Below are 19,859 nucleotides of genomic sequence, written 5' to 3' on the forward strand. Positions count from 1 at the left end.
CCCACCGCACCGACACCCCGCCTCGTCCGCCTTCGCCGCGGCCGGCGTCACGCGCAGCAGGTAAGCAGCTTACCTGCCCGCCACCCCCGTGGCCGGGGGCTCGTAACAGGGGTCACTCCGCGCGCTCCGCCCGCGCAGCTTACCTGCCCGCCACCTCTGTTGCCGGGGGCGCGTAACAGGGGTCACTACGCGCGCAGTGCGCTCACGAAAGGGGTGGGGCTCACCCTGGTTGATATAGACAGCAGCTAGGACGGTGGCCATGGAAGTTGGAACCCGCTAAGGAGTGTGTAACAACCCACCTGCCGAATCAACTAGCCCTGAAAATGGATGGCGCTGGAGCGTCGGGCCCATATACCCGGCCGTCGCCGGCAGCGAGACGCGCTTGGAGGTGCGCTCAGCGCGGCTCCCATATGATTGCGCACTGGTGTGCGTCTGGGTCGTGACAGCGTGGCACGCGAATGTCTGTGCTGCGTTGGATCAGTCTCCTTTCTTTAACAGGCAAAAGCTTTATAACCTCACTAATGCCTTGCATCGTCTATATTAGATATATAACAACGGGCGGGTGCGGGTGGATGGCGGGCGGATGCAGTTCTGATCAAATGTTAGATCGGGTGGATTGCGGATGGTTGACGACTTTCTGATGCGGTTGCGGATGAAATATTTGCCTATCCGCGCATCTCTAGTGCACAGACATTGTTGATTCTGAAGGCCTCGGGCAGATTTCATAGAGCATGGCAACATAAGCTAGCTGAATTCTGATTGGATAACAACTCTAACCTAAAAACAACAGCACAGGAAAAAGCATAATATGACATGAAGAGAATATGAATACTTTTCCATATTTAGGGAAAGTCAATAAAACAATACTTTTATCTTTAAAGGGCCCACCACTGCTATACATGTTAGAAGTATAGTACCAAGATTGTGTTAGACACACAACAATGATGTCACACGTGTTATATGGTGCTAGAATGTCACAGAAAAAGTCTTGAGCAAATGAAAACATCAGGTCCTCCTCATGGACTGGAGCTTTTTGTTTCACCGGCAAGAGGACGAGTTCACCCCCGACACTGAGAGCATCACGGGCCCAGCGGTGGCGTACAAAGTCGGGGCACTGGGAAGAAGGACACTACAGCCGTGACTCGGCTGTTGAAAGCCTGTTACGACCCAGCCACCCTGGGTCGGCTGGCACGGCCGCGGTAGTATCCGAGCCACGTTGCCCCCCCTACTGCGGCTGTATCTACCAGGACACTTGTGTCTCTTACGCTTGGTAAAGAATCTTTCACCACACGCACCGCAACTAAACACCTTCTCTCTTGTGTGTAGCTTCGAGTGTGTTTTCCACTCCTGTCTCAGTCTGAAACCCTTAGAGCAGACTGAGCAGATAAAAGGTTTTTCTCCGGTGTGCACCGATTTGTGCGTTTCCAAAGTGGACTTCGTAGAGTATCTCCTGCTGCAAACTGAGCACACGAATGGTCTTTCTCCGGTGTGTTTTCGCACGTGTGCTATGAGAGCGCAGCGGAATCTAAAGGTTTTGTCGCAGTGAGAACATTTGAAGCGTGTGTTGCCAGTGTGACATGTCTTAGAGTCTTCATCATCAGTGTCAGGAGAGTGTGACGTTCTGTGCTCACTTTTTGATAGTGGAGCTAAGAGCTTGTCTGCTTGTGATCCTCCACAGTGGTCTCCATCAGCTTCTGTTGTCATGTGTTGAGTTGAGCTGCTGCTTGGAGGCTCCGCCTCTCTCTTCTCCTCACTCTCACCTTTGACCTCATCACCTTCACTCTTCACAATGACACCAATCACTGGGAACTCAAGATGCTCTCCCTCCTGACTGATGCTGTGTTCCTCCTCTTCCTTTTTAATGTGCAGGGTCTGTAGCTCCGCATCTTCCTCCTTAATGTGGGAGGGATGTGGCTCCTCCGTCGCCATCCCGAAGCTCCACTTCTGCTGCTCAGGAAGATGTTCATCATCATCGTCACCTTCACTCTTCACAGGGACACCAGTCACTGGCATCTTGGTGACATCAACCTCCTCCAGTCCTTCAAGATGCTCAACAACAAGTTGAGTGACAACAATCACTGGGAACTCCTGACTGATGCTGTGTTCCTCCTCTTCGTCTTTAATGCGAGGGGGCTGCGGGGCCTCCTCTTCTTCCTCTTTAACGTGGGGGGTCAGTGGGCTCTCGTCTTCCTCTTTAATGTGCAGGGACTGTGGCGCCTCATCTTCCTCTTTGATGCGGGAGGGCTGTGGCCCCTCCTGCTCCATCCTGAAGCGCCGCCCTTGCCGCTCAGGGAGAAGATGTTCTTCCCAGACGTCTGCAGGACACGAGAAGACAAACACATGCTTTAGAAACGTCCAGCTTTTCCCAGTCACATGAGGCATTCAGTATGTTTACATGCACCAAAGAAAACCAAATAGAATAATTATGTTTAAGTTATCACACAACTCAATAGTTACTATCTATTGTGCTCAAGTTGTGCTTTTCTTTTGGTGCAAAGGCACACAACTTGTTATCTTCCACTGCAAGTTGCCTCGCAGCAGCAGTTTCTGTCTGTCATGTCTGTGTGATCATGTTTTGTTTTAGTAATGTTCGGTTTTGTTTTTGGACTTTTTGTGCACTTTTGTTTTGTTTTGTCACCATAGTTACCCATTAGTTTCACCTGGCATGTCACGCACCTGTTTGTTGTTGTTAATCATGTCTGTGTTATTTAAGCTTTTCATTTTCTGTTCTTTGTCCAGGTGTCATATCCTTTCTAACCCTGCTATCCTCTCGTTTCAAGCCCTGTTCACGGTCCCATGCCACAGTAAGTGTTTTGTTATTTCGTGTTCAGTTTCTGCCTTTGTGCAAGTTTTGTTTTCATTCGCCAAGTTTTTTTTTTTTACCTCCGCCATTGTGCGCACTTTTCGTTTGTTCCTTTTTGATAGTAATAAATAAATCATGTACCCACCTTCAAGCCATGTCCGATCCAAATTCACTTGCATCTTGGGAAAACAAAAACTCCATAGTCCAAGTCGTGACACTGTCTTTCAGCCTGATAAACAACCAAGGGCGGACCTCAAGTACCTCAACGAAGAGAAGACGACAACACGGAGATAAAGCAGAGCCAGGGCGGAATCACGAGCTCAGCACATTTGCATTCTGAATAATCACGTATTGTGTCTACTAGGGCTGCTTGTGTAATATGTGTCCCACCCCTTTAGAAGCAGCCTCAGGGATGTTAACTAGGGAACTCCTGAATAAAAGGGGGAACGCGGGCGTTGTGCCTTAGAGACTGTAACTGAGTGTGCAGCTTCACACGTTCTCCTCATGAGCTAAATTGAATCATGCCTCTGTTTGATTCCTTGCTTCTTGTCCCGTTTAAAGGCCTACTGAAAGCCACTACTACCGACCACGCAGTCTGATAATTTATATATCAATGATGAAATCTTAACATTGCAACACATGCCAATACGGCCGGGTTAGCTTACTAAAGTGCAATTTTAAATTTCGCGCGAAATATCCTGCTTAAAACGTCTCGGTATGATGACGTCAGCGCGTGACGTCACGGATTGTAGAGGACATTTTGGGACAGCATGGTGGCCAGCTATTAAGTCGTCTGTTTTCATCGCAAAACTCCACAGTATTCTGGACATGTGTTGGTGAATCTTTTGCAATTTGTTCAATGAACAATGGAGACAGCAAAGAAGAAAGCTGTAGGTGGGAAGCGGTGTATTGCGGCAGGTGTTGTGCCGGATAACGCACCCCCGCCGTAGAATGCACCCCCTGACTGTTGTGCCGGATAACACAGCCGGTGTTTCATTGTTTACATTCCCGAAAGATGACAGTCAAGCTTTACCATTGGCCTGTGGAGAACTGGGAAAACAGAGACTCTTACCAGGAGGACTTCGAGTTGGATACGCAGACGCGGTACCGTGAGTACGCATGCAGCTGCGGCTTCCAAACATTTGATCGCTTGCCCGTACGCGCGTGCCGCTATGTGCATGTCACGTACGTAACTTTGGGGACTTTGGGGAAATACATGTGCTGTATGAACTTTGGGGAGGTGAACGGTACTTTGGGCTGTGGGATTGAGTGTGTTGTGCAGGTGTTTGAGTTGTATTGGCGGGTTATATGGACGGAAAGGGGGGGGGGTGTTTGTTATGCGGGATTAATTTGTGGCATATTAAATATAAGCCTGGTTGTGTTGTGGCTAATAGAGTATATATATGTCTTGTGTTTATTTGCTGTTTTAGTCATTCCCAGCTGAATATCAGGTCCCACCCGCCTCTCACAGCATCTTCCCTATCTGAATCGCTCCCACTGCCCTCTAGTCCTTCACTCTCACTTTCCTCATCCACAAATCTTTCATCCTCGCTCAAATTAATGGGTGAATCGTCGCTTTCTCGGTCCGAATCGCTCTCGCTGCTGGTGGCCATGATTGTAAACAATGTGCAGATGTGAGGAGCTCCACAACCTGTGACGTCACGCTACTCGTCTGCTACTTCCGGTACAGGCAAGGCTTTTTTATCAGCGAACTTTATCGTCGATGTTCTCTACTAAATCCTTTCAGCAAAAAATATGGCAATATCGCGAAATGATCAAGTATGACACATAGAATGGACCTGCTATCCCCGTTTAAATAAGAAAATCACATTTCAGTAGGCCTTTAATAGATAGTTCGGTGTTTGAACCTGACATAACTGGCTTGAAATCTCTGTGGGGGACAAACACACCGCTCTTTATAACATTAATCACAGGAAATAAGACCAAGCCAGGGCGGAAGGACTTTTTACATGGGATGGGTGACATGGTCCAAAACCAAAATGCATTATTTATTTTGGAATTGCTGAAATATTCAGTTACTTTTTATATCATATACAGTTGGATTATTTTGTCAAAACTATTATTAATTACTTGTTCATTTACTGTTAATATCTGCTTATTTTCTGTTTGAACATGTTCTATCTACACTTCTGTTAAAATGTAATAATCACTTATTCTTCTCTTCTTTGATACTTTACATTAGTTTTGGTGATACTACACATTTGGGTATGGATCCAATAACAAGTAATTAATCAAAGGGACAATATTGGTTATACCAATGCTGATACTTATACTTCAAATTTTCACTGTCACTGGATGATGACATGTTTAATCCCACTTGTCATCAATCAGACAAAAACACAGGATGGCGGTGCAGCAATACCAATTTAAATATTTAAACTATTTCTTGCTATTGGGTTTTTGATAACCCCCCGAGTTCAGTTCAAAAGTTGGAGGACAGACATTTTCGCAGCAACTTCCTAAAAACACCAGAGTGCTCCTGTTGTAGAGAGGAACTTGGACCATGCAAACACGTCAGCAAATCCTTGTGTTGACATTTTTAACGTTCACTATAGAGGACACTTGTGTTTTGTTTTCTTCAGGAATGTGTAACTGACAAAAGAAATGAACCAAAAACAAAATGTCCACTGCAGAGGACGCCGGTTCTCAGAATAAGAATAATAGTGAAGGGAGAATGTGAGAAAATGTGGCCCCCAGAACAATTTAGTTGAAGAGCCCTGGTTTACACCAACATGCATTCAAATAATGATATATCAGCTGAAATAAGCAGTGTTGGGACTAACGCGTTACTTTGTAACGCTGTTATTTTCGGCGGTAACTAGTAGTCTAACACGTAATTTCTTTATAGTCAGTAACTCAGTTAGCGTTACCACATGATGTGTTACTACATAAAAAATAACGTAAAATAACGCAGTATCGGCAAGAAACTGAGAAGATCTGAGTGCGTATTATTGGAGAGCTGCAGTGTCGTCCTTCTGAATCTTCCTGTGTCACAAGGGGGAGAAGAGGCTCGCTGTGTGTGTGTGTGTGTGGGGGGGGGGGGGGGGGGGGGGGGTCTGTGTTTACTAACAACAAGACAAGATGGCGGAGCCGAAGTCGTGTTTCTTAACATGGAGATATTTTAACTACTTTTCTTTTGTCGAGCACAAAGAAAAGAACATTTGAGTTAAATTGGAACATTATCACCAGACCTATGTAAGCGTCAATATATACCTTGATGTTGCAAAAAAAAAGACCATATATTTTTCAACCGATTTCCGAACTCTAAATGGGTGAATTTTGGCGAATTAAACGCCTTTCTAATATTCGCTCTCGGAGCGATGACGTCACAACGTGGCGTCACATCGGGAAGCAATCCGCCATTTTCTCAAAAACCGAGTCAAATCAGCTCTGTTATTTTCCGTTTTTTCGACTGTTTTCCGTACCTTGGAGACATCATGCCTCGTCGGTGTGTTGTCGGAGGGTGTAACAACACAAACAGGGACGGATTCAAGTTGCACCAGTGGCCCAAAGATGCGAAAGTGGCAAGAAATTGGACGTTTGTTCCGCACACTTTACCGACGAAAGCTATGCTACGACAGAGATGGCAAGAATGTGTGGATATCCTGCGACACTCAAAGCAGATGCATTTCCAACGATAAAGTCAAAGAAATCTGCCGCCAGACCCCCATTGAATCTGCCGGAGTGTGTGAGAAATTCAGGGACAAAGGACCTCAGTAGCACGGCAAGCAATGGCGGCAGTTTGTTCCCGCAGACGAGCGAGCTAAACCCCCTGGATGTCTTGGCTCACACCGTCCCTTATGCCACCGAAGATGATCAAGAGAAGAATATCGACCCTAGCTTCCCTGGCCTGCTGACATCAACTCCAAAACGGGACGGATCAGCTTTCAGGAAAAGAGCGCGGATGAGGGTATGTCTACAGAATATATTAGTTGATGAAAATTGGGCTGTCTGCACTCTCAAAGTGCATGTTGTTGCCAAATGTATTTCATATGCTGTAAACCTAGTTCATAGTTGTTAGTTTCCTTTAATGCCAAACAAACACATACCAATCGTTGGTTAGAAGGCGATCGCCGAATTCGTCCTCGCTTTCTCCCGTGTCGCTGGCTGTCGTGTCGTTTTCGTCGGTTTCGCTTGCATATGGTTCAAACCGATATGGCTCAATAGCTTCAGTTTCTTCTTCAATTTCGTTTTCGCTACCTGCCTCCACACTACAACCATCCGTTTCAATACATGCGTAATCTGTTGAATCGCTTAAGCCGCTGAAATCCGAGTCTGAATCCGAGCTAATGTCGCTATAGCTTGCTGTTCTATGCGCCATGTTTGTTTGTATTGGCATCACTATGTGATGTCACAGGAAAATGGACGGGTGTATATAACGATGGTTAAAATCAGGCACTTTGAAACTTTTTTTAGGGATATTGTGTGATGGGTAAAATTTTGAAAAAAACTTCGAAAAATAAAATAAGCTACTGGGAACTGATTTTTAATGGTTTTAACCATTCTGAAATTGTGATAATGTTCCCCTTTAAATGTAGTTGTGTCTTGGATCGAAGATCCTATCTACTGCCCAAAACAGCAATTCAAATCTGCTGAAACAGCTACAAAAGCAACATGCTTGGACATAGCTAGTAAAGAGAGACACACTTCACCTCCACCTCCACCTAAGCAACAGCGGCTGGATTCTAACAGAGGGACTGCTAGCCAGGACAACATTGATAGAGCCATTGCAGCGTATGTGCTAGAAGACATGCAGGCTATTTCTACAGTGGAGTCACCCGCTTTCAGGCAGCTAATTAGCATGATACCGGGCGTCAAACGGCAAATGACAGGGAAAACATTTTCCAAGTACCTGGACAGTGAGTACATAAAAATGGATCGAAAGCTAAAGAAAACACTCCAAACTCTGCCTCTGCTCATCATTCAGCACTGAAGGTACACACACTTTGTGAATTCTCTTATATACTGTTTCATTCTAGAGTGTTTGATTATCACATCACTCTAAATGTATAAACTATAAAGTTCACAAACATAAAGAGGGATCTTAGTGGGCCAGGCCAATCTTTCCTTACCTCTAAACTAAAACTGGGGAAATGTGTAGAATGTTCTGGGCTTCAGTACAGTGTTGATCTCCTGAATACATGATTTGATTTCACAATTCCTTGAGACAAAAAAACCCCGCCTGGTTAGGCTTTGTGTGTTTGTCGTGTGTGCCTTCTTTGGTTTACAGCTATGTTGTTATTATGCTTATGTACAGTATGTTATGTTGCAGCTATTTATAATAATTGTGTCAATTTGTTCTGGCCTGAAATAAATTGGCCCTTTGAAACATATCTTTGTCTTTGTGTGTTGTATGTAGAGCACATTGCTTAGCAGAGTTCAGTGATGCAAATGCATGTCAAGTTGAACATAACATAGAAAGTCTGACAGATAATTAGCGTACGCATTTATTTTAAATAAAATATTGTTAATAGAATTTTTGATACTTTGCAAATGCGGATTTAAGACTTTTGATAGAATTTTCTAAGACCATAAAGTTGACCATTAGATTTTGAGACTTGAAGTCTATGAGCATGAACTGATGAAGACTACTCGGATGAGAAGACAAAGTGAACAGTCCAGTTGTGATGGACTGAATGCCCTGAGAATAAAATGATATGTGCTTACTTGGACTGTGATGAAGCTGTGAGGACTCAGGTGGTTTGTCTTCATGCTCTTCGGTCTTCACAGAGACAACAGTCAGTGGAAACTTGGTGAGATCAGCCTCCTCCTGCCCTGGAAGACACTCTTCCTCCTGAGAGATCCACACTTCCTCCTCTTCCTCTTTAATGTGGGGGGTCTCCTGGATGTCTGTTGGGTGAATGAGTAGATACAAATAAGAGAGAAGAGACATAGTTTTCGACTGACACTGTTAACACAATTAAATTGTTTACGTTCTTTTGTGTGTTGTGTTAAAAGTGTGTACCTAAACAATATTTTTTTGTCCCAGCCAACCGAACACCACACAAGGGTTAATATTTAGAATGCATTAAAAATTACCATCCATCGTCATGTCTTTCATAATGATTGTGAACAAAATTTCCCCCCAAAAGTGCCGTTCCTCTTTAAAGATAATGGAAATCAAAAATAATTATCGTAACAATATATAGAATAGAAAGTACTTTATTGGTCCCTGGGGGAAATTCAGCACCACAGTTCACTCACAATAGACAAATAAACACTTAGGTATTTTTTTTTTTTTACATGTGAATAATATAAATACAGTCTATTATACAACATTATTCACATGTGCATAATATAAATACAATCTATTATACAGCATTATTCACATGTAAATAATATAAATACAGTCTATTATACAGCAATATTCACATGTGAATAATATAAATACAGTCTATTATACAGCACTATTCACATGTGAATAATATAAATACAGTCTATTATACAGCATTATTCACTTGAGAATAATATAAATACAGTCTATTATACAGCATTATTCACATGTGAATAATATAAATACAGTCCATTATACAGCATTATTCACATGTGAAAAATGTAAATACAGTCTATTATACAGCATTATTCACTTGTGAATAATATAAATAGTCTATTATACAGCATTATTCACATGTAAATATAAATACAGTCTATTATACAGCATTATTCACTTGTGAATAATATAAATACAGTCTACTATACAGCATTATTCACATGTGAAAAATATAAATACAGTCTATTATACAGCATTATTCACTTGTGAATAATATAAATAGTCTATTATACAGCATTATTCACATGTAAATAATATAAATACAGTCTATTATACAGCATTATTCACTTGTGAATAATATAAATACAGTCTATTATACAGAAATATTCACATGTGAATAATATAAATACAGTCTATTATACAGCATTATTCACATGTAAATATAAATACAGTCTATTATACAGAATTATTCACATGTGAATAATATAAATACAGTCTATTATACAGCATTATTCACATGTGAAAAATGTAAATAGTCTATTATACAGCATTATTTACTTGTGAATAATATAAATAGTCTATTATACAGCATTATTCACATGTAAATATAAATGCAGTCTATTATACAGCATTATTCACTTGTGAATAATATAAATACAGTTTATTATACAGCATTATTCACTTGTGAATAATATAAATACAGTCTATTATACAGCATTATTCACAAGTGAAAAATATAAATACAGTCTATTATACAGCATTATTCACTTGTGAATAATATAAATAGTCTATTATACAGCATTATTCACATGTGAATAATATAAATACAGTCTATTATACAGCATTATTCACATGTAAATAATATAAATACAGTCTATTATACAGCATTATTCACATGTAAATAATATAAATACAGTCCATTATACTGCAATATTCACATGTGAATAACATAAATACAGTCTATTATACAGCATTATTCACATGTGAATAACATAAATACAGTCTATTATACAGCATTATTCACATGTGAATAACATAAATACAGTCTATTATACAGCATTGTTCACATGTGAATAATGCTGTATATAATTTATAATAATAAACAAAACTACTTAAAAAACTTTTATACTGTATTTTTCGTCATGAATGATACAAAACACTTTTCTTTATGGTCATTTTGTTGGCCTGGCCAAAAGGAACTCTAACCCAAACATGTTTTACTATGTGGTGTTTTTATGGAGTATCTCCATCAAGAGCACAGCTCCCACATTCACTTGGAGACCATCTACGACACGCTGAAGGAAAGTCAGTCACCTTTATGTTCTTTTCATAAATCAAGTGTTGACTACTTTGTTTGTTGGAAGATGATTGACAGTACATGTTTACTTTCACTTCTAGATGCATGTAGGTCAGAATGAGGAAATTAGCCATTTATCGTTAATTGATTGCAATGTTTTATGTGACTGTGTGAGTTTTGTGTAAACATGTTGATGTTACAAACTGAGGAATATCAACCTCTCATAAATACTCTCTTGATGGTCTATTAAACATATAAAAACAAAGTAGTCCTCATTTTAAGTTAAAGTACCAATGATAAAAAATTATTCTCTGCATTTGACCCATCACCTTTGATCACCCCCTGGGAGGTGAGGGGAGCAGTGAGCAGCAGCGGTGGCCACGCCCGGGAATCATTTTTGGTGATTCAACCCCCAATTCCAAACCTTGATGCTGAGTGCCAAGCAGGGAAGTAATGGCTCCCATTTTTATAGTCTTTGGTGTGACTTGGCCAGGGTTTGAACTCACAACCTATCGATCTCAGGGCGGACACTCTAACCACTAGGCCACTAGGCCGACATGACAATTCACCATCTTACAGATTATACATTTAAGGATACTGCCAATTATTAATTATAAAGTTAGTAAACATGTGAGAGTGAGAAGTAAACAAACCTGTTCTGTGTGACCCAACTTGATGTTTCTTGGCAACAGCGTCCAGTAGTTTGGTTCCAGGAAGTTCCTCCTCGTACTCTGCTGTCGTTCTTTCGCACATTTTCACACAATCACAACACTTTACACTCACACTTGATCTCTGCTTAGCGATGTGTTTTCATCACTTCCGCCTCTCTTTGTTAGCAGCTAACAAGCTAAGCTAACTAGCACGCTAAGCTAATTAGCGCGCTAAAAAAAAATAGATGTTGTCGCTCCTTCTCCTCTTTTGTTGGACAAAGTTCCTCCTCTTACTCTGCTTTCGTTATTTCGCACATTTTCACACAATCACACTTGAGCTCTGCTTAGCGATGCGTTGATAAAACCGCGTCTATTCGTTAGCAGCTAACACGCTAAGCTAACTAGCAAGCTAAGCTAGTACGGGCAACAACGAGGTGCGCTTAAACTAACGTATCCAGACCCAAACAGTTATTAACGAAGTTTACTCTAGTAAAAAGTACATATGTGTACGTGTACGTGCTGTTTATGAAAAAAAAAAAGCACTATAACAAACCACAGTAACGTCTTCTCCTACCAAACGCCATTTTGTTTTTCTTCGTCCCGCTCAGTTCACGCGCAGTGTTGTCAGATCTCGCGAGAGAAACAAGGAGCTTCGATCCATTACTTCTTCTTTTTTACTGGCAGTTTTGCCACTACTTGAAAGGTTCATACCGCCACCTACTGGGCTGTGGAAAGTATTGCAGGGCCATAGGAGTCCTAATATAGAATACACAATATATAATGTGAGATATAACAGGATAATGCATACGTTTATCATTTGTTTTCAAAACGCTTATGTCAGAATAATTGTATATAAGTTATCACACAATTTGTTTGCTTGCAGTTCAGGTTGCCCTGCGTGAAGACCAGTTGCCCGGGTTACGATCCACTGGTGCTTACAAAGCTGTCTTTGATCTTATCAAGCAAAAGGCGGACAGCTTGTAAATCTCCACTGTGTGCGATGGAACGCGCCGTAGAGGCGTCGGTTTCTCAGATCTGGACAGCCACGGGAAGGGCCTTATCAGGACCCGAAATCTACGAGCAGAGATGGGGCAAACCTGACACCGCTCCAAGCACCCTTTGTTTTAACTGTTTATGACCCAGTGCAGCTGCTGCATAATGAGACCCCTCCCCTTAGAAGCAGCTGCAGCTATGTGATCAGGGAATGCCCAAATAAATGGGGCGGCGTGGAACTTTTTCCTCAGAGCGTGGGGTGACACTGTACGAGGGTGCAGTTTCCACGCGCTCTCCCCATGAGCTAAATTGAATCCTGTCTCTGTTTGATACCTTGCTTCTTGTTTAATAGATATTAATTTAATAATAGTGTCAAGACTTGGACTATGGCGTGGTTTGTTCTCCCGTGGTGCAAATGAACATTTGGACCAGACATGGCGTGAAGGTGAAGACATTATTTATTTTACACTAACAAAGGAACAAAAAGCGCGCTCAAGGCGGAAGTACAAACTTGACTAACGAAACAAAAGACTTGCACGTGGGCAAAAAACTATGTACATGAACAAAAGTCGCTAACTGTGGCATGAATAGAAAAAAACTTACTTGACATGGCATGAAGTGCGCAGAGGTAAACAGAGTGAGAAGCAGAAAGTCAGGGGTATGATGTCGCCAGGGAGACTTCCTGGCAACAATGGCTTTAAATAATAGTGACATGATTAAAGACAGGTGCGTGAGTCGTGAGGGCAGGTGAAAACTAATGGGTTGCTATGGTGACAAACAAGAGTGCACAAACGTGGAGCAGGTGAAACTAATGGGTAACCATGGAAACAAGACAAGGGAGTGAAAAGCCAGAAACTAAAGAGTCCAATAACTAAACAAAACAAAACATGATTACACAGACATGACAAATAGTTTAATAGATAAAAAAAAGTGGGACCCCAAAAATGTATTTTTATGACTTGATGCATGGGGTCTCTGGGACCCCATTTTGAAAATTCCTCGCACCAACACTGCTGTCAACAGCATACTTGCCAACCTTCCCATGAATTTCCCAGGAGTCTCCCGAATTTCAGTGCCTCTCCCGAAAATCTCCCGGGACATGCATTCTCCCGAATTTCTCCGGATTTCCAGCCGGACCTGATTGAGGACAGCCTGTCGTCACGTCCGCTTTTCGTGCCGGCCCAGTCACGTTATAACATCTACGGCTTTTGGAGCTCAGTGCGCAACTGCACACGCAACAATATATGCAGCATATGCCTTGAGCTCTTATTTTGAAGGCGCTAAGAGCGGAAGTGGTGACACGTTGTCGATGGAGCGGAGGTTTTGAAAGAAAGGAAATAAAATACCCGACCTGTTTTTTGTGCTTTTAAAAAAAGATTTAGAGCTCTACATGAAAACACTCTCTACCTCTAACAACCAAAAAGCTGTGAAAACGATGATGCTGTGTTCCAAATTTAAGTTATTTACAGAGATTGAGTGAGCCTATGGCATACTTGCCAACCCTCCCGAATTTTCCGGGAGACTCCCGAAATTCAACGCCTCTCCCGAAAACCTCCCGGGACAAATATTCTCCCGAAAATCTCCCGATTTTCAGCCGGAGCTGGAAGCCACGCCCCCTCCAGTTCCATGCGGACCTGAGTGAGGACAGCCTTTTTTCCCGACGGGAGGACAACAGGGTGACAAGAACTAAATCATCCAGACTAGAGATCAATTGTATTATTATGTTTATCTTACCTAAAAATACATATATTTATTAAAAACAAAACAAAAAACTAAATACATTTTTACTATATTTTGCTAAAAACATCAAAATTAATTGTATTTTTATTTGTATTTTTTCTGACTCCTTATTACATCCAGCCATAGAATTATACATTAAAATAAACATATTTGAAATGATTAATTTTAAATTATCATAATAATTCATTTAAAATGACCATATTTAATTATTAAAATAATTGCTTGTTTATCAACAACTTTAGCATTTTATTCATTACATTTTGAAGCTCTCAGAAGCCAAGTTATGTTATATTCCTGAAGATTTATTTATGCAAGTTTGAAGTATCAATTATCTAAACACAGTTTTGTTTGCATATTTTCAGGATGTAGATATATATATATATATATATATATATATATATATATATATACACAGTAGAGATGCGCGGTTTGCGGGCACAACCGCGGAGTCCGCGGATTATCCGCGGATCGGGCGGATGAAATTTAAAAAAATTAGATTTTATCCGCGGGTCGGGTCGGGTCGGGTGGTTGAAATAAAAAAAATTAGATTTTAAATAGATTCAGGCGGGTGGCAGTTAAACCAATTGGGAAATATATATACATAGTTAAATGTTGTTACCCACATACGAAAAACGAGCAGGCACCTGCTGCATATGCCACAACAGAAAAAAAAAAAAAAAAGAGATGGACACTTTTACGGAGCGGAGAAGGCCCCCGACGCCTCGCCGGGGTCCGGGACCGAGGCCCCTTCCCCCGAGAGGGCCCCACCGGGAGCCGTAGCTGAGGCGATCCGCGAGAAGGGCCCGACGCACGTCCAGGGTCACCACCGCACCCACCGCACCGACACCCCGCCTCGTCCGCCTTCGCCGCGGCCGGCGTCACGCGCAGCAGGTAAGCAGCTTACCTGCCCGCCACCCCCGTGGCCGGGGGCTCGTAACAGGGGTCACTCCGCGCGCTCCGCCCGCGCAGCTTACCTGCCCGCCACCCCTGTTGCCGGGGGCGCGTAACAGGGGTCACTCCGCGCGCAGTGCGCTCACGAAAGGGGTGGGGCTCACCCTGGTTGATATAGACTAGGACGGTGGCCATGGCCGTCGGAACCCGCTAAGGAGTGTGTAACAACCCACCTGCCGAATCAACTAGCCCTGAAAATGGATGGCGCTGGAGCGTCGGGCCCATACCCGGCCGTCGCCGGCAGCGAGACGCGCTTGGAGGTGCGCTCAGCGCGGCTCCCATATGATTGCGCACTGGTGTGCGTCTGGGTCGTGACAGCGTGGCACGCGAATGTCTGTGCTGCATTGGATCAGTCTCCTTTCTTTAACAGGCAAAAGCTTTATAACCTCACTAATGCCTTGCATCGTCTATATTAGATATATAACAACGGGCGGGTGCGGGCGAATGGCGGGCGGATGCGGTTCTGATCAAATGTTAGATCGGGTGGATTGCGGATGGTTGACAACTTTCTGATGCGGTTGCGGATGAAATAATTGCCTATCCGCGCATCTCTAATATACAGTATATAGCTGTCAATATACTCCTCCCCTCTTAACCACGCCCCACCCCACCCCCGACCACACCCCCACCCACCCACCTCCCGAAGTCAGAGGTCTCAAGGTTGGCAAGTATGGCCTATGGCTTTACACTTTATTTTATATACATATATATATATATATATATTTTTTGCATTCTATTTTAGTTACTTTGAATTTACAACCCCCTAGTGCTGTTTTGTACGGTTTTTGTACTTACTTTGATTATTAATTTCAACTGTTTGTAAATGTTGAAATTTAAAAATAAAGGTTTATAAAAAAAAAAAGAAGAAAAAAAAGAAGAAAATAAATAAAGTGGTCCTCGTGTAAAACTGGAGCCTCCGTGTTTGTTATTTTGTAGTTTTATACAGTTTAGGCGACATATATAAACCCTCGGTTACATATATATATATATATATATAAATATAAATTATATATATATATAAATATAAATCATATATATATATATATATATATATATATATATATACAGTGTTGGGACTAACGCGTTACAAAGTAACGCGTTACTGTAACGCCGTTACTATCGGCGGTAACTAGTAATCTAACGCGTTATTTTTTATATTCAGTAACTCAGTTACCGGCCGTTACTACATGATGCGTTACTGCGTTATTTTGCATTATTTTTTATGTAGTATCGGCTAGAAACTGAGAAGATCTGAGTGTTGCAGCGCTGCTGAAGAGGCGACAAAAAAGAGGCGCGCCGCGCACTGTCTGTGTGTACGTGTGTGTGTGTGTGTGTGTGTGTGTGTGTGTGTGGGAGGGGGCGTGTCTGTGTCTACTATCAAGACGTCATGGCGAACCCCGAAGCCGAGTTTCTTAAAATGGAGATATTTTCAGTACGTTTCTTTTATCGACCACAAAGAAAAGAACATTTTAGTTGAATGTAAGTTTCAAATATGCTGAAACAGCGACAAAAACAACATGCTTCGACGAAGCTAGTAAAGAGACACACACTTCACCTCCAACAGCGGCTGGATTTTAATGAGGCACTGCACACTGAAGGTACACACACTCTGTCAATTCTCTTATATACTCTTTCATTTTAAACTTTTAGAGTGTTTGATTATCACATCACTCTAAATGTTTAGACTATAAAGTTCACAAACCTAATGAAGGATACTAGTGGGCCAGGCTAATATTTCCTTTTCTCTAAACTAAGTGGGGAAATGTGTAGAGTGTTCTGGGCTTCAGACATGATTTTATTTCAGAATTCCTTGAGATAAAAAAACGCCTGGTTAGGCTTTATGTATGTAGTGTGTGCCTTTCTTGTTTTACAGCTATGCTGTTATTATGCTGTTTGTTACTTATGTATGTTAAGTTGCAGCTATTTAAAATAGTTTTGTCAATTTGTTCTGGTCTGAAACAAATTGGCCCTTTAAAACATATCTTTGTCTTTGTGTGTTGTATGTAGAGCACATTGTTTGTGTGTTGTATGTAGAGCACATTGCTTAGCAGAGTTGAGTGATGCAAATGCATGTCAAGTTGATCAACACATTGTATTATTCTCCAGTGCAATAACAGTACTGACATGAAGGCTAAAAGGGCATTAAATGGGGCCTTAAAAAAAAAATATAAGTAACTAAATAGTTACTTTTCACAGTAACGCATTACTTTTTGGTTTAAGTAACTGAGTTAGTAACTGAGTTACTTTTGAAATAAAGTAACTAGTAACTGTAACTAGTTACTGGTTTTCAGTAACTAACCCAACACTGTATATATATATATATATATATACATATATATATATATACACACACACACACACACACACACACACACACACACACACACACACACACACACACACACACACACACACACACACACACACACACACACACACACACACACACACACACACACACATTTTGCATTCTATTTTAGTTAATTTATTGAGTTTACAACCCCCTGGAGCTGATTTGAACTGTTTTTGTACTCATTTAGATTATTACTATTTCTCGATTGTTTGTAAATGTTGTAGTTTATAAATAAAGGTCTATAAAATAAATTAAAAAAAAATTACGGTTTTTTTTTCCATTGAAAAATCAACGTTAAAATTCAGTCAACTGCCCATAAAAACAATTAATAATAAATACAGTATTATTTGGTCAAATAACACGACTGCGAGTTAAAGTGACGTCATCATGTTAGCTTGGAGCTAACCTCGGTCATGTTGCTATAAACAGGAATACACGCGCGACGCCAGGAAAACTCCTACTTTTTTAATTTTAATTTTTTTAAATCTTTTGTTTTCTCCCTTGTATTATTTGTCCTCATTTTATTACTGTGTATTATGCTTGTTACCATTTATATTATATTTGTTGTAAATATTCTACGTTGATAAATAAATAAACTTCCTTAAAAGTCAAACACGAAAGTGCCCAGAAACTAATCAAGTGTAGTAACATCATTTGGCCACAAGATGTCAGTAAAAGTCTACATTACATAGGCAGAAGGCCTAAACAGCGATTGACCGTCCCAGCCTTTAATAAAGGAGTGAACACACAAAAGGACACAACGCAAACAACATAATAAAGAATGTGAATGACAAAAACAGACATGTTCTGAATCAAAATGTAATGCTATTGCTACAAAACTAGCAATTAATTTGTAGATCGGAGGTTAAACAGATCATTAAACCAGCACAAATAAGACCGAAACGCGGTGAACACACAACTTTAAACCTTTAACCGAAGACAATAAAGGGCGCACACTGCTGATTAGAAAGCAAAAACAAAAGTATGTGTTTGACCACAACAACTAGCAAGATCAACTCCTCAGTTAGGAAAGCAGCTATTTTTTATTTATTTATACCTTTTTGTTTATAATAATATAGTGGCCAAACAGCTCCATTTTTGTTTCATCTGACACCACATGGACAAAGATAAGACCTTCTGGAGGAAAGTTCTGTGGTCAGATGCAACAAAAATGGAGCTGTTTGGCCACAATACCCAGCAATATGTGTGGAGGAGAAAAGGTGAGGCCTTTAATCCCAGGACCACAATTCCTACCGTTAAGCATGGTGGTGGTAGGATTATGCTCTGGGCCTGTTTTGCTGCCAATGGAACTGCTGCTTTACAGAGAGTAAATGGAGGATCACCTCCAAATTCTTCAGGGCAAGCTAAAATCATCAGCCCAGAGGTTGGGTCTTGGGCGCAGTTGGGTGTTCCAACAGGACAATGACCCATAACACACGTCAAAAGTGGTAAAGTTAAAGTACCAATGATTGTCACACACACACTAGGTGTGGCGAAATTAACCTCTGCATTTGACACCATCACCCTTGATCACGGGAGGTGAGGGGAGCAGTGAGCAGCAGCGGTGGCCACGCCCGGGAATCATTTTTGGTGATTTAACCCCCAATTCCAACCCTTGATGCTGAGTGCCAAGCAGGGATGCAATGGGTCCTATTTTATAGTCTTTGGTATGACTCGGCCGGGGTTTGAACTCACAACCTACCCATCTAACCACTAGGCCACTGAGTTGCCCCTCCTTATTGAAAAGCTGACTCACTAAAATAATACCATTCTTGAACCAATTGTTGGGGAAAAGTGATTTCCTTTTGTAACATATATTGCCAAAAGTATTTGGCCACCTCCCTTGACTCACATACGAACTTGAAGTGCCATCCCATTCCTAACTCATACGGGTTCAATATGACACCTTTTGCAGCTATTACAGCTTCAACTCTTCTGGGAAGGCTGTCCACAAGGTTGCGGAGTGTGTTTATAGAAATGTTCCACCATTCTTTACAAACCGCATTGGTGAGGTCACACACTGTGTTGGTCGAGAAGGCCTGGCTCTCAGTGTCCGTTCTAATTCATCCCAAAGGAGTTCTATCGGGGTTCAGGTCAGGACTCTGTGCAAGCCAGTCAAGTTCACCCACACCAGACTTTGTCGTCCATGTCTTTATGGACCTTGCTTTGTGCACTGGTGCAACGTCATGTTGGAAGAGGAAGGGGCCCGCTCCAAACTGTTCCCCCAAGGTTGGGAGCATGGAATTGTCCAAAATGTTTTGGTATCCTGGAGCATTCCTTTCACTGGAACTATATCCTGAAAAACAACCCCACACCATAATTATTCCTCCACCAAATTTCACACTCACAATGCAGTCCGAAATGTACCGTTCTCCTTGCAACCTCCAAACCCAGACTTGCCCATGGAGTTGGTGATGTATGGCTTAGATGCAGCTGCACGGCCATGGAAACCCATTCCATGAAGCGCTCTGCGTGCTGTACGTGGGCTAATTGGAAGGGTCACATGAAGTTTGGCGCTCTGTAGCAACTGACTGTACAGAAAGTCTTTGAACTAAGCGCCT

General features: G+C 41.7%; 1 protein-coding gene across 1 annotated transcript; it reads right to left on the bottom strand.

The window, feature by feature from the left end:
• Nucleotides 1-320: 320 nt before the first annotated feature.
• LOC140679830 (uncharacterized) lies at nt 321-11,845 on the bottom strand. Its single transcript, XM_072916115.1, has 3 exons — nt 11,836-11,845; nt 8,492-8,674; nt 321-2,315 (listed from the first exon to the last, which is right to left on the bottom strand). Exons 1-3 carry the CDS (start codon nt 11,843-11,845, stop codon nt 1,039-1,041), a joined length of 1,470 nt encoding a protein of 489 aa, XP_072772216.1. The 3' UTR covers nt 321-1,038.
• Between the last annotated feature and the right edge of the window lie 8,014 nt (nt 11,846-19,859).

The sequence above is a fragment of the Nerophis lumbriciformis genome, linkage group LG26, assembly GCF_033978685.3.
Source record: "Nerophis lumbriciformis linkage group LG26, RoL_Nlum_v2.1, whole genome shotgun sequence".
Taxonomy (NCBI): domain Eukaryota; kingdom Metazoa; phylum Chordata; class Actinopteri; order Syngnathiformes; family Syngnathidae; genus Nerophis; species Nerophis lumbriciformis.